Source organism: Paramisgurnus dabryanus, chromosome 14, assembly GCF_030506205.2.
Source record: "Paramisgurnus dabryanus chromosome 14, PD_genome_1.1, whole genome shotgun sequence".
NCBI classification, from domain to species: Eukaryota; Metazoa; Chordata; class Actinopteri; order Cypriniformes; family Cobitidae; genus Paramisgurnus; species Paramisgurnus dabryanus.
In genome coordinates this window covers 25,427,858-25,441,415 of record NC_133350.1, presented here as the reverse complement: position 1 = coordinate 25,441,415, position 13,558 = coordinate 25,427,858, and the positions used below count along the sequence as shown (strand labels likewise).

Genomic DNA, 13,558 nt, shown 5'->3' with positions numbered 1-13,558 from the left:
GTATTATTCTGTATTACGAATTTTGCATGCTGAAAACAGGACAATTCAGTACATTTACAGACATTCTGTAAATATTTTGTAAATATACAGTCTAACACTGTTTTTTGAAAATACAGTACAATACTGTTAGAAATTCGCTGTAAATTTACAGAAAAGTTTTACAGTGTAGGAAATGTTCAAGTCCATCACATCAGGACATCCCCCAGGATATGGGCTGCAGGGTGTCGCTGAGCCTGTAGAGGGCGCTGTGTTTAAACTGAACACACTGCTCATGTGAATCCGGAGCCTGTGGTGTTAATGCAGCCAGTTGCCTGGTGACGCTGAAGCTGTGCTTGGCTTTTTCCTGTGTAGTGTCAACCCAAAACAAGTTGGAAACAGATCAATCTTCGTCTGTGCATTGAAGATAACTCGCGTGCAGGTGTTTTTAACATCTGTAGACGGCTTGAAAGCGTTCGCGATGTGACACAGAGATCTTTCTCGGAGGATTATGGAAAATTATTTGTTCGTGAGAGTTGTGGGAAAGGGAAGCTATGGGGAGGTGAACCTGGTCAGACACAAATCAGACCGTAAACAGGTAAAGTGGTGCATGCATCTGTTCTCCACGCTGCAAACGCGTGCTTCTGCGAATCAGTAACGTTGGTTTATATATTTAACTATTTAACAGGCAAGCTGAACTAATGCCTTGTGTTTGCATCTTTAGTTAATAATAAATCTTTATTTGTTTGAGGTTTGCTTTTGTGCATTCACTTAGCAAGTTTGTTTTAGGGAGACCTTAAGTGGTTTTATGACCTGTGTAATGCGTATTATTGTTGTTATTAGGCCGGTATAACAATGTATTATGTATAATAGTTTTGAAATTAATTGCAGATTTTAAAGTTTTTCTTTCATTTCTAATTATAGACATGTCATACATCAAGCAGCACTGTAGAGCAGTCTGACATACTGTAATTCATCTACAATTTTAACCCATTAACTGCCACACCCCCTTTTGGAGTGGTGATGTGCATCAACGCCTATTATTGGTCTATTTTTTAAGGAGACACTGTTTAAAGTTTTTCAATGAAGTAATTATAAATAAAAAATTACTTATAGCTGTTTAAATGAATTTTAATAAATAAAAATAATGCAATAAAGCCAGACTATATTTTATATTAAAATAAAACTATAAAAAAATCTGCCCTAAATGCAAAAAAATAAAAATAAAGGCATTAGTCTAAACAAGTTTAATCCAAATTTTAAAGTTAAAATCACAAAAAAATATTTTTTTGTTAGTGGTTTTACCAACAAAGGCCACTAGGTGTCATTGGTTTGCTGCATCTTATTGTCACAAATTAATAAATAACAGTCATTGCATTATTATTATTATTGCAAAAAGATTTTGAAATATGACAATTACATTCTTTGAGGTTTTCAGTGATATAAATGCACATAACTTAGCACTTTGTGATTTTTTTCAACTCTTGAACATGATCCTAAACTGTAGATGAGCAGTTTTCGCTATATTTTGCTTTCATGCAAAGACAATTTATCTTATGTGGTGGTTGTGTGTTATCAGTATGTGATCAAGAAGCTGAACCTGAGAACATCATCCAGGCGTGAACGGCGAGCTGCAGAGCAGGAAGCCAAGCTCCTTTCACAGCTCAAACATCCCAACATCGTCAACTACCGGGAATCATGGGAAGGTGAGGACTGTCAGCTCTACATTGTGATGGGTTTCTGTGAAGGAGGAGATCTGTACCACAGACTCAAACAGCAGAAGGGAGAACTTCTGCCCGAAAGACAGGTGGTGGAGTGGTTCGTCCAAATTGCAATGGCCCTTCAGGTACGCCATTGATTTATCCGTCCACACATCCATCTATTTATCTACTCATCTATCCATGCATGCATTAATTTATGCATCCACACTTGCATGTATCCTCCATACATGCATCCATCCATGCATGCATCCATCCATCCAAGCTAGTTTCAGCCTCAGGCGTCTCGCCCACAGACCGTTGGCTGAACGTCTGATGCCAATGGGACACTTTTCTGGAAACACTTCAGCAGATTTCAAAGTCATCTTCTGATTGGTTGAATTATACAGGATTTCCGGGAGATGTGTGTAAACATAACACAAAACTAAACGTGCTTGGCCAATTTACGTTGCTTTACATGTTTGTCATATACCTTCTTGTGCCATTCAAAGCTGCTATTCTACGCAATCCATCCTAGCACTTATACTTGCATCCATCCACACATGCTTCCACGCACCCATTACTCTATCCACACATCCATCTATGCATTGATTCATTCATCCATCTATTTATCTATGCATCTATCAATCAATTCTATCCATTTATCCATGCATTGATCTATTATATTAGGAATGTTTTTTTACTGTCGACTGCTTTCAAGATTGAAAGTGATCGACAACTGATCAAGGTTTACATTTAAGTCTTTCAGCTAAATGTTGAAGCCCCATACAAACAGTTTCTTTTCTGTGATCTGTAGTATTTGCATGAAAAGCACATCCTGCATCGAGACCTAAAAACTCAGAATATCTTCTTGACCAAGACCAACATCATCAAAGTGGGTGATCTGGGCATTGCACGGGTTTTGGAGAGTCAGAATGATATGGCCAGCACTTTGATCGGCACACCTTACTACATGAGTCCAGAGCTTTTCTCCAACAAACCCTACAACTACAAGGTACGGTACAAACTTGTACGAACCCTGGTGAACTGCATTCGGCACAGAAATACTCTGTCATATCTCCAACTGCTTTATCGACACTTTTCCTATGTTTAGCTGATATCAGCTGAATCAATTTTGCATGTTAATTTGATTGTTGTGTGTTTGCAGTCAGATGTGTGGGCATTAGGTTGTTGTGTGTATGAGATGGCCACGCTAAAACACGCCTTCAACGCAAAGGACATGAACTCTCTAGCATATCGGATCGTAGAAGGGAAGGTACTGGATCATATTTATCCTTTTTTTTACTTACTAAATACATCATCTGTAAATATTTACCTACATAAGATCTAACGTTTTATACAATGCATACAACCTTGGTGCTCCTTACACATTGGTCAACCACAACCAATAAAGCTGTAGGAACACAAATGTTTATATTAATTTTCAGTTACCCCAGATGCCGGGTAAGTACGACCCACAGCTGGGAGAGTTGATCAAGCGCATGCTGTGCAAGAAACCAGAAGACAGGCCGGATGTCAAACATATCCTGAGACAGCCATACATCAAACATCAGATCTCCATGTTTCTAGAGGCCACAAAAGAGTATGTGCTTTTATACCGTACCTAAATGTGCATGTGTCCTAACTTATACAATTAAACTGCAGTAGATGAAAAAAAATCTTGTTACGTTTCCGATAGGAAAACTGCCAAATCACGGAAGAATGCTGTAAACAGCAAAGCAAACAACATGGGTTCGGATGCATCAGCCCAACCACACCATGAGCTACAGCTGCAATGTCTTAACTCTGAATCAAAGAGCCGAGATAAAAAGGTAATGTATAAAAATCCCATAATTCTGTGTTTGCAAGAGATTTTAAATGTCATGTTATTGCATTATGGATGTACTTGTATAAGATGCACAGGGGTCAAGCAAACTAAACCTCATTAATAACAATGACTTTCAAAAATTCATATTTCCCAGATTGAAGAAAACCACATGAACCGACAAAAACCCTGCAACGGTGCACCAGAAAATGCCTCTTCTAACACAGATTTGCCCCCCAAATCACCTAATCGGGACGTTTTTAACTCGACAGCTCAATCTATGGCGTCTATAAGCAACATAGACATAGATGTCCAAGAGCAAAAGAAGAGAAAAGCCAAATCGCCCAGCAGCCATAACATCAACAAACCTCCATCAATACACAAGAAAAGAGAGGAGAAACAAGATCCTGTTCTTCCTCGGACACAGCCTCCAAAACAAGTGTTGGGTATCGGAAAAGCAGGGGTGAAGACGACACCGAACGGATCGATATCACAAAGCTCTACCGCACCCAAACCTGCAGACCGAGCCAAGAGTCTAAAGGAGAGTCAAACTTCTGATGTTAACATGGACCTCAAGGAAGACACTATGAAACTACTGCAAGAGGCAGCGATACCTCACGAGCCATTCGAGCTGCATGGTGAAAAGATAAATGTGGAGAGTCGGAGAGCTTCGACGGCTGGTGATGGTCATCATAGGATGTGTGTTGTAAAGGAAGCTCCTGCTAGAAGCTCAACAGAGGAGAGTGAGGTACGTCTCTATCAGGAAACCTATCAAATGCTTCATTAACCTTGAACTCTTAGATCTAGGTTTGTGGACTTTAGTGTGTATAATGTCTGTGTAATGACTTAACAGGTGCTAAAAGAATTGTTCATAAGGTTCAATGTGCTTTTTTGTATCTCTTTGTATTTTACTTGTCTTTAAAGTCCTCATAAAATCAAAACTGATCATTTATATTTTATGGAATATTACAGTTTTTGTTATGAAAATTTTTCCCGTGTGGAATATTATTTAATAAAAAGTCTTGTGCCCTCATAAACTTTAATCAAATTCTGAAAATGTACTGGCGCTCTCTTGTGGCGATCATTCCCTGATGATGTCAGCTAGACGCCTTAGGCGGAGCATGAGTTAACTCCGCCCTCTCTAAATGTCAGTATAGACGTTTCAGCAGTAACAACATAAACAAGCGGCTGTCGCGGTCCGCACGTAACTTCCGGTAAACTCCGCTAAGAATAAATATCAACAAAGTTCTTTAAAAAGTAGTTTATTTATATAACAAGCAAAAAAACAACACATTGATTACCTAGGAAACCAAAACATTTGTTATTTTTGACGTGGCATTTGTTCAAGAGTTCAGTTTAGCAACTAGTCAGACCATTAAAAAAACGAAACCAGAAGTAAGGTTCGGATCCAGACGTGTATCATGTGCGTACGATGAAACCGTCTGTACTGTGAGTTCTATTTCTGGTTGAAACGGCTACTTTTCTATATCCAATCTATATGGACTACGGGCTCATCTGGGAACTAGACTGTCAATTTCGTCAACATTTCGTTTTCCCTTTTTAAGGAGAAATAAACTAGGCTTCCCATAGACTTCCATACAAAATAGCGGAACAAAGCAACGTTTGTTCACAGCCGGCAGGTGTAAATAACTTAAAAAATCACATGTTTAGTCTGCGTGATTTCTTAAGTTATTTACTTCTGCCGGCTGTGTATTAACGTTGCTTTGTTCCGTTATTTTGTATGGAAATCTATGGGAAGTCTAGTTTGTTTTCCCCTAAAAGTGGGCGTGAACCTCTATGACGTTGCACCGGTTGTGCGTATTCACAATGGAATACACAAACCATGCCCACTATCTTTCGTTTCACTCGGAATTACCCCACAATACGGAAGTAAAGACAATCGCAACTTCGTATTCACGAGGACTTTAAAGACAATAGTTAATATTCACTAATAAAAACAAATTTTAATTATCTAATAACTGATTTTTATTATCAAATAAAAAAAATATACCTATAGACATATAGGCACACACACAAATATTAAGATTAGGGGTGGGAAAAGATTAATCGTGATTAATCACATACAAAATAAAAGTTATTTTTTGCATTATATATGTGTGTGTACTGTGTGTAATTATTGTGTATATTTAACCACACACACATACATATATTCATGTCAGATTTTTTCATTTATATATCAATTTTTTAAATTTATATATATATAATTTTTTAAGTTTCATATATATATATATATATATATATATATATATATATATATATATATATACATACATACATACATACATACATACATACATACATACATACATACATACATACATACATACATACATACATACATACATATAGAATATATAAAAATATATATAAATAAATATATATCCAAACATAAATGTTTCTTAAATACAGACATACATGTGTGTGTATTTATATGTACATAATAATTACACACAGCACACACTCACAAATCACTTTTATTTTGAATACGATTAATCGCGATTAATCTTTTCCCAGCCCTAAAAGGCCAGTGGGAATCTAACTTTATGTGGTATTTAGTTTGTTTAAGAAGTTTAAGTACAAACTTGCTGTTGAGTAATTTCTGTGTGCATTGTGCACATTGCATACACATAGTTAGTAAATAAGACCAAGTGTGTTTACTATTAATTTTGACAGTTAGTATCGGTAATATACATATTTGACTATGCACATTTGCTTAATAGCATTATGAAATTAGCATTAGAATTATAGTGTTGCTAAAGAATTATACAAAGACTTGTTTAATGGCACTATAAATTTAACAGTGCAATTGCAAACCTACAGAGGTTTTTTTTTTTGAGTTGGTATAGCTTATGTAATCATTTAATAAAATATAAGAACATACAGTATGTATAACAACATAGGAAAAATGTGAAAAGCACTATAGAAATAAATCTGAATTGAATGTCTTTGAATATGCAGGGAAGTCTAGACTCCACAGAGAAATTACTCAAGCCTGTTCCTGTGATCTCATTGGTAAAACACTGCTTTTATTAATACACAAGCATATTATTTTGGTTTCTTCCTTAAACTTGTTATAAACCTATTGATGCTTTTCCCTAATAACTTTAAGGGGTGTTCCGATTCTGAGCCCACCTCACTTCTGTCAGATGAAAGCAAACCTGTTCTCCAGCCCTCTTCTTCTGAGCCGTCCATGTCACGACAGCGCAGACATAAGAAAATCAAGACCTCTGATGAGATTGTGAGTAATGTAAATGATAAATGAATGGTGCACTGTACTTTAAAATTATAAAAAATATCATCATATATGACAGTTTTAAAGGCTGTTTACACCTGCTATTAAGATTTGGCATTTGGTCGATCAGATCACAAGTGGACAATGCTAAAGACAGGTGTACACGGGTGTAAAACATTTTGAGCTTGTCCACTTTGACACTTTTGATCTAATGTGATGCACAAGCACAATGTTTTTCCATTGGACAAGACTTCTAGCGCTAACCTATGGTATTCATCTTTTATTGATCAAACTAAAGCGCCTGCTGTCCTCATCCTTTATTAGTTTCATTTTGTTTCATCAATTGCTCTGAAAAATCAGAGGAAGCTCTTACGTACAAAACACGTTTACTAACAACACAAGCAGCGGACTCTGAAATAATATAAGTTTGCGTCCATTTAAACCCATCATTTCTCAACATTTTTAGATGTGATTTAGGTGTCCACATATAGGAATATTCTCCTGATATTATTGCTATGTCTCTTTAGGTAAAAGCGGTACCCAGACCTTTGCCACTTCTTCCTGAAGTTGTACCATCAGTCAGCAGTCAACAGAAGAGTAACTCAGAAAAAAACAAACCTACTGGTCTCTCATCTTCCAGCAAGAACCCCCCAGAGGAACAGGTGACACGGGATGCAGCATTAGAAAGAATGTATATGTAGAGATCTGATGACATCACAATTCATCTCATTTCTGTGTTTTCACAATGTTGTGTCAAATAAAGCTTCACGTGTGAGTTTTAACACTACAGGTGTTAACACATATCATTTTCTTTTCAGAATCGTCCATTGTCCGCCAGAGAAAGAAGACGACTGAAGCAGCTGCAGGAGAACTCGAGACAACAAGGTTGGATATAAACAAATACTTTTTAAAGGTGCATTTAGGTAGAGAAGTATATTTATAAAACAATAAGAAAGATCATTCATATCATAATTAAGCAAACCAAATGATCTGGGTTTGTGATCTTTGGTTTTAAAAATCCACTTAAATGATGTCTGAGGCTGCGTCCAAAATCAGGGGTAGCATTAGAAGCATCAAGGCACATCCGAATCCAGTATTTGGTTTACTTCCACTCCTGAGATACCTTCATCCCACAATTCGGGGAATGTGATTGGTCGAGCCTGGCCGAGTTTCGAAAAAATGAAATGGCTGCCAAGAAAGCAACTTTTTACACCTTTTGATTGTGTTTCTAGCAAGAAATTAGTGTTGTCGTTTTTCAAATATGGGATTGTTTGGAAATACTTTGAACTTAATTCCGTTAGGCTGCCTATGAAGGCTGTCCGAATGCATTTCCTGGAGATGCCTTCATGCCGCCGAAGTCATTGCCTCATAAGGCAGCTGCCTTATGGTGCTTTTTCATTGCATAGTACCCCACGGTTTGGTTTGGGTCAGCTTGCTTTTGGGGTCTTTTTAACTGGGTGCAGTACATAGTACCCAATACTTCGGGTTGCAAGCGACCCAAACCAAAACATGATGAGAAAACACTGAAGATCACTGATTGGTCTGAGAGAATCGTCACTACCAGCGTCATCCCTATAATGTAAAATTAGCTTTACCTTCATTCTAGCTTGCGCTGTCTCGAGTAAACCTGTTATCATTTGTGCTTTGCCTTAAGTTCCCAAACTCCCTTTTAGTGATGAAAAACATTCACAGGATCAGAATCAGGAACATCATACCAGTTTTTTGCAGTTTGTGGCGGCACATTCGTGACACGCACGTCCGCATATATGCTTAAATGTAGCATTCCAACAATGCTCTCACTTGTATGATGTCACAACATTAGGCAGTGCAAATATAACGACACGCCTATAATCCCTCCCACTCCTAAACTCGATGGAAAAGCTAACCAAGCCAAACTGAGGTGAGCTGACCTGACCTATACCACGGTGTCCTATGCAATGGAAAAGGGCCATTAGATATTGGACGCAACCTGATTTTGGTTCTGTAGTGTTTAGGTCCAACTTGCCTCTGCACACCTGCTTGGACGTTTCTAGTATGCTTAGTAAGATCTTAATTGGTCTAAACACCCTTAACCTTTAAGAAGTATTCTGTCGGATCAAAGCAAGACATTTCTGCACGTGTCCATTAGAATGCATAAGGGGCTCTAGAGCTTCAAAGCAAGCAGATGAATTCTGCATACATGAATTCAGATGAAAGGAGATTTTGTACGGTCTCATTGTATATGACTCTTAGCTTGTATGCTTTCCTTTGAAGCAGCGTCTGCCGTCACAACAACACCCTGTGATGTCCCCTCATTAGACTGTGGGCAGACAGACCAACAGGACTGCCCAAGACCTGCCAGCACCAGGGAAACAAAAAAGGTGTGGGTATCATATACTACACACCTAAAACTGACATACTGTTAAAAGCAAGCACTTTGTTACATTATATTAATATGAAAAATGAGTTCTACCTGACCTGTAGTGGTTGTCTATGTGTATCAGGAGAGGAAGACCTCATGTAGACAATCTGATGAAGATGAGTGTAGTTCCTCCACCAGCTCCACAGAACGTTCAGAAGGAGACTACAGAGAACGGTAAAACTATATTAACCTAGTCATTTCGAGTATGCTAATTGTTTAATTTGAATGTATGAAGTGTTTTTTATGAATGTGTATTTCACAGAAAGTGTGAGACCAGTGAGATGCAAGACTTAGTCCAAATGATGACCCAGACATTACACATGGATATCAGAGATGGATCATTTGAGTCAAATGGGCCGAGATGCAACTCTACACAAATGCCTGAGTTCAGACTCAACAGGAAGTACAGGGACACACTGATGCTTCATGGGAGGGCCAAAGATGGACGAGGAGATTACCAGATTGGTGACTTTCCGTTAGGTAGTAACTAACCTCACATTTATGCACTATTTAATGTGCATTCAGTAACCTTGAGTTACTATTAAAAGTCCACCGTGTAGATTTTTAGCGGCATTTAGTGGTGAGATTGTAAATTGCAACCAATGGCTCAGTCCACAGCTCACCACTCCCTTTCGAAACGCATAGAGAAGCTACGGTAGCCAATAGTGATGCGCGGGTCAGTGGGTTTTCCAACGCGTGGTCCCGCTTTTATGAAATTATTTTGCCCGTACCACTGTATCTATTTTTACAACTCGCGACCATTAACTCTTTCCCCGCCATTGATGAGTTATCTCATCAATTAAGAGAAAACATTTGCATGAAAAAAACGTGTTATTAATGAGTTTTTATGGATATCTGTAATACCGCGATTATCCACTAGATAGCCAATTACTCAATTTATAAAAAACTGAAGTCAAAAATTATTTACTAATTTTAAACTCTGTGTATGTTTTGAAAATCATTCTGAATTTGATCTCTAACAAAAATGCAATTATTTCAGCTTTTTGCTAAAAAAATATTTTTGAAGAAAAATACCCATATTTAAGAGTTTATAAGCAGAGAAAACAATACAGATAGGATGAAACCTTTTTTTCCTGTTTTGTTTGTTTGTTTGTTTATTGTTTGTTTGAAAGCAGAGGGTCTGTTCTTTCATTTTGGTGGGCAACTTTTCAAAAAAGGCTGGTGAGGAATGAGTTAAATAGACAATAGACATTAAATATTTAAGCCTAAAAAGGCTGGGAAACAGCCATTAGATTACATTGCCATGTAAACTGGCAACAGCATAAGCTTATGAACCATAGTAACCAGCATGGTCATATTAAAAACAAGATTTTAACCTTCAAGAGGTTAAAGATAAACATTTTTAACATTTACAAAGCAGCATTTGTATTAATCTCTATAAAAGAACTATAAATACCTCTACATTAGATTTAGCAGCTTGAATTTCTTTTTTTATAATAATGTAAATTCCCGACCTTAATTTCCCCACACCTAAACTTCAATCTATACTTTTATTTCTCTGTTTGTTTGTTTGGTTGTTGTGCCTGACAGCAGGAGCTTGGCGCTTTAGTGACATGAGCCCAAAGGTTTGGGGACATCACACAAGTTACGTTGCTATGTAGGCACATGTATTGTATTATATATATATATTCCCAAATATTTTATATAGGCTATAGGGAATTGCATCCATACATGTTTTTTGATTTCATTTTTATTGACCCGCCCCGCAAATAAAGTGAGAATTTCTTTACCCGCCCCGCGGGTTACCTGTGCATCACTAGTAGCCACCATAGGACAAACACGTCATTGTCTGAGACAACGAAGCGACAAAATGCGCACTGTAGTGCAGTTTATCCATGTTGGGCTACTGTAGAAAAATTGTAGGGCAAAATGGCGAATTTTCATGTAAGAGAACCCGTGGTGTATGTAGAATAAACAGATCATTTTAAGGTAATAAAAACAACACAGTTCATTATATAAGTTCTTTATACACCACTGATAATAATATAGTTATCACTAATTCTTGAAACTTTGGCAAAAACATGTCCCACTAAGAAAAGTGCTAATTCTGTTGGAAATTAATAACATTTTCATGAAGAAAAAGAATCAATTTTATAATCAGGGGTCCTTTGCACATATGTAAGGTTCCTTTTATAGGTTTATTTTTTTTATTAATTTAATGATTATATGCTGGCCCATTGCCTACAAAATCAGCTGTCCTCGGATAAGAGATAATATTTTCAACTTGATTAAAAAAGCCAAAAGTATAATTGAATTGAATAATATAATTACCACATGAAAGAGTACATTGTAATATGTATTAAAAACTACAAACAGTGAGTTTTGAACAATATTTACTATTATTTTGTGATTGCTCAAAATGTGTCCCACATATTCGTCACCACCATCAGATATTTATAAAAAAACAATAAAATCAGACAACTACAGGGTCAACTGCATTCCTGAGGACCCCATTTTCAAACCTTCAGCTCTACTGCATGCTTCAAGATCACTCAAGCTCCTGTATGTTTGCCATTTTCTCTTAAACTTGTTCATATTTTTGAACACTGCTACTGTGACAACCATAACATGTCAACACCGTCATGTTTGTAAAAAAATATTAGATTAGATTATGAAATAAATTTATCATTTTTAAGAAGAGGTCTGAAGTTGCTAGCAACAGAGGGGAAACAAGATGGCTAATGTGAACAACTCATCTATTTTTTTATCTATATTAGGTTTTTGTTACCACCGTCAGATTTTCTGTCTTTTCTGTCAGGTTTGATGTATTTTAGGAAGTTATGATTTGATATTTGTTCATCACAGTGCTCAGGATTGTTATTTTTTGGACCAAATATTTACATAAAGTTTAAGCAAGAAGCCATTGACTTGAGGGGTATACATTTTGGAATAATGAGGCCAAAGTCACCACCATCAGATTATTGTCACCACCGTCAGACGGAGTTTTATTTGTTATAAATGAATATGCTTACAATATGTTTCTTCAGTGCTGTTGAGTACAAAAATATGTTTATTAAATAAAAAAATAATTACTTTTTCTATTTAGGGTCAAAGTAAATGTTGTATGAGTAATAACTGGAAAAACGCCTATTTTATGAAAAAAATACGAACAGGGGAGGTTGCACCAGTAAATTGCTGAACAGCCAAGACCTTGGTCTATAATGATATACCTTCAGATTTTGTAATTTAACTAACTTTTGTTTTCAAAATTTAAACCTGTTTTATCCAAATTCCCAAGAATCACTGTTATGTATATTTTATTGTATTTCTGTCAAGAGAATAGATCCTTCTAAAAGTTACACAGTGAACTTTTAAGTCATTTATCTCTGATCTGTATTGTTTTTTACTGACTAAGACATATCTGCACTTTCCCCAATTTTCTCTTTTTAGATGACAGCACAGGTCCAGCGAAGGTCAGGAGAGTGATTGAGGACTTGCGTACAGATGTGGTGAAAGGTCTCGGTGTGAAGTTGTTGGACAGACTCTTGGACATAATGCAGGAGGAAGATGAAGATAAGAGAGAGGCAAGTCTGACAGTAACTGTGCGGTTAGGGAGCAAGCGTTGTTTCATTCTCACTGATGTTGAAAAAAAAAATTTGTTTGGTGAAGTCTTTATGAGAATCAACATTTATTTTTGCATGACCATTTTCCTATCTCTCTCTGTAATTCATAACATTAAACCGACTGTGCATTAGCATAGTCCAGTTTATAAGGGAGGGCTTATTGGGTTTGATAATTATGACAATGTTTGCATGTTATACTGAGGTAAACATGTTTATGTTTAAAAACTGAAAAGCTTATGAATAATTGTATGCTAAAAAGTATTTTTCTATTTAGCATCTAATGCTGCAACAAATGGGTGAAGAGAAATACAAGATGTATGCGGTGAAAGTGCGTCAGCTGCAGTTCTTCGAGGACGTCGCATTTAAAGATTGAGCCAGATGCCGAGAGGAATCCTCTATTAAACACTGATATGCCAATAATGCTGGTGGACAGCAGACCGATTTGTGCTCTTACCAGAAAAACTCTGATGTCAACAATCACTGTTATTAATGTATTTGTTATACTTCGACACTAGTTATGCAATAAATCCGACATGTTATTATGCACCTTTCAAGTTCACAAAAGTATAAACTATTTAGGAAATATACGGTTTTCTATTGTAAATGTGAATCTATGCTGTGTAGATAGCAAAACTGATCTTAACGCAAAACAGTTTATGTTTATAGTTTTGTTTTCTATTTTCTGGACAAACTCTGTATATTTATATTATGAATAATGTGGATCAATAAGGAATGATTTATAATAAATGACATTTTTAGGAACTGCGTACTTTTCTTTTGCACCAACAAGGTTTCGGCCAAACAAAACAGATGCACCACTAA

The 13,558-nt window shown here is 36.6% G+C and overlaps 1 protein-coding gene across 3 annotated transcripts; it reads left to right on the top strand.

Annotated features, from left to right (window-relative positions):
* The first annotated feature begins 320 nt into the window (after positions 1-320).
* On the top strand, positions 321-13,498 carry nek4 (NIMA-related kinase 4). 3 transcript variants are annotated; one of them, XM_065241758.1, is made up of 16 exons: positions 321-574; positions 1,556-1,822; positions 2,491-2,688; positions 2,842-2,949; positions 3,122-3,276; positions 3,373-3,505; positions 3,656-4,246; positions 6,478-6,531; positions 6,629-6,757; positions 7,279-7,413; positions 7,570-7,636; positions 9,008-9,111; positions 9,235-9,326; positions 9,415-9,632; positions 12,564-12,697; positions 13,011-13,498. In XM_065241758.1, exons 1-16 carry the CDS (start codon positions 488-490, stop codon positions 13,107-13,109), a joined length of 2,571 nt encoding a protein of 856 aa, XP_065097830.1. In that variant the 5' UTR covers positions 321-487; the 3' UTR covers positions 13,110-13,498. The 3 variants fall into 3 exon arrangements, with proteins under 3 accessions (XP_065097830.1, XP_065097831.1, XP_065097829.1); XM_065241759.1 differs by having other exon boundaries at positions 9,005-9,111; positions 9,415-9,617; XM_065241757.1 differs by having other exon boundaries at positions 9,005-9,111.
* Positions 13,499-13,558: the final 60 nt, after the last annotated feature.

Excerpts from the sequence above, each read along its gene's own strand:
- nek4 (XM_065241757.1), top strand. The coding sequence starts at position 488 with ATGGAAAATTATTTGTTCGTGAGAGTTGTGGGAAAGGGAAGCTATGGG. Across the intron at positions 9,112-9,234 it reads GCACCAGGGAAACAAAAAAG|GAGAGGAAGACCTCATGTAG; the intron begins GTGTGGGTATCA and ends TATGTGTATCAG. Across the intron at positions 12,698-13,010 it reads AAGATGAAGATAAGAGAGAG|CATCTAATGCTGCAACAAAT; the intron begins GCAAGTCTGACA and ends TTTTCTATTTAG.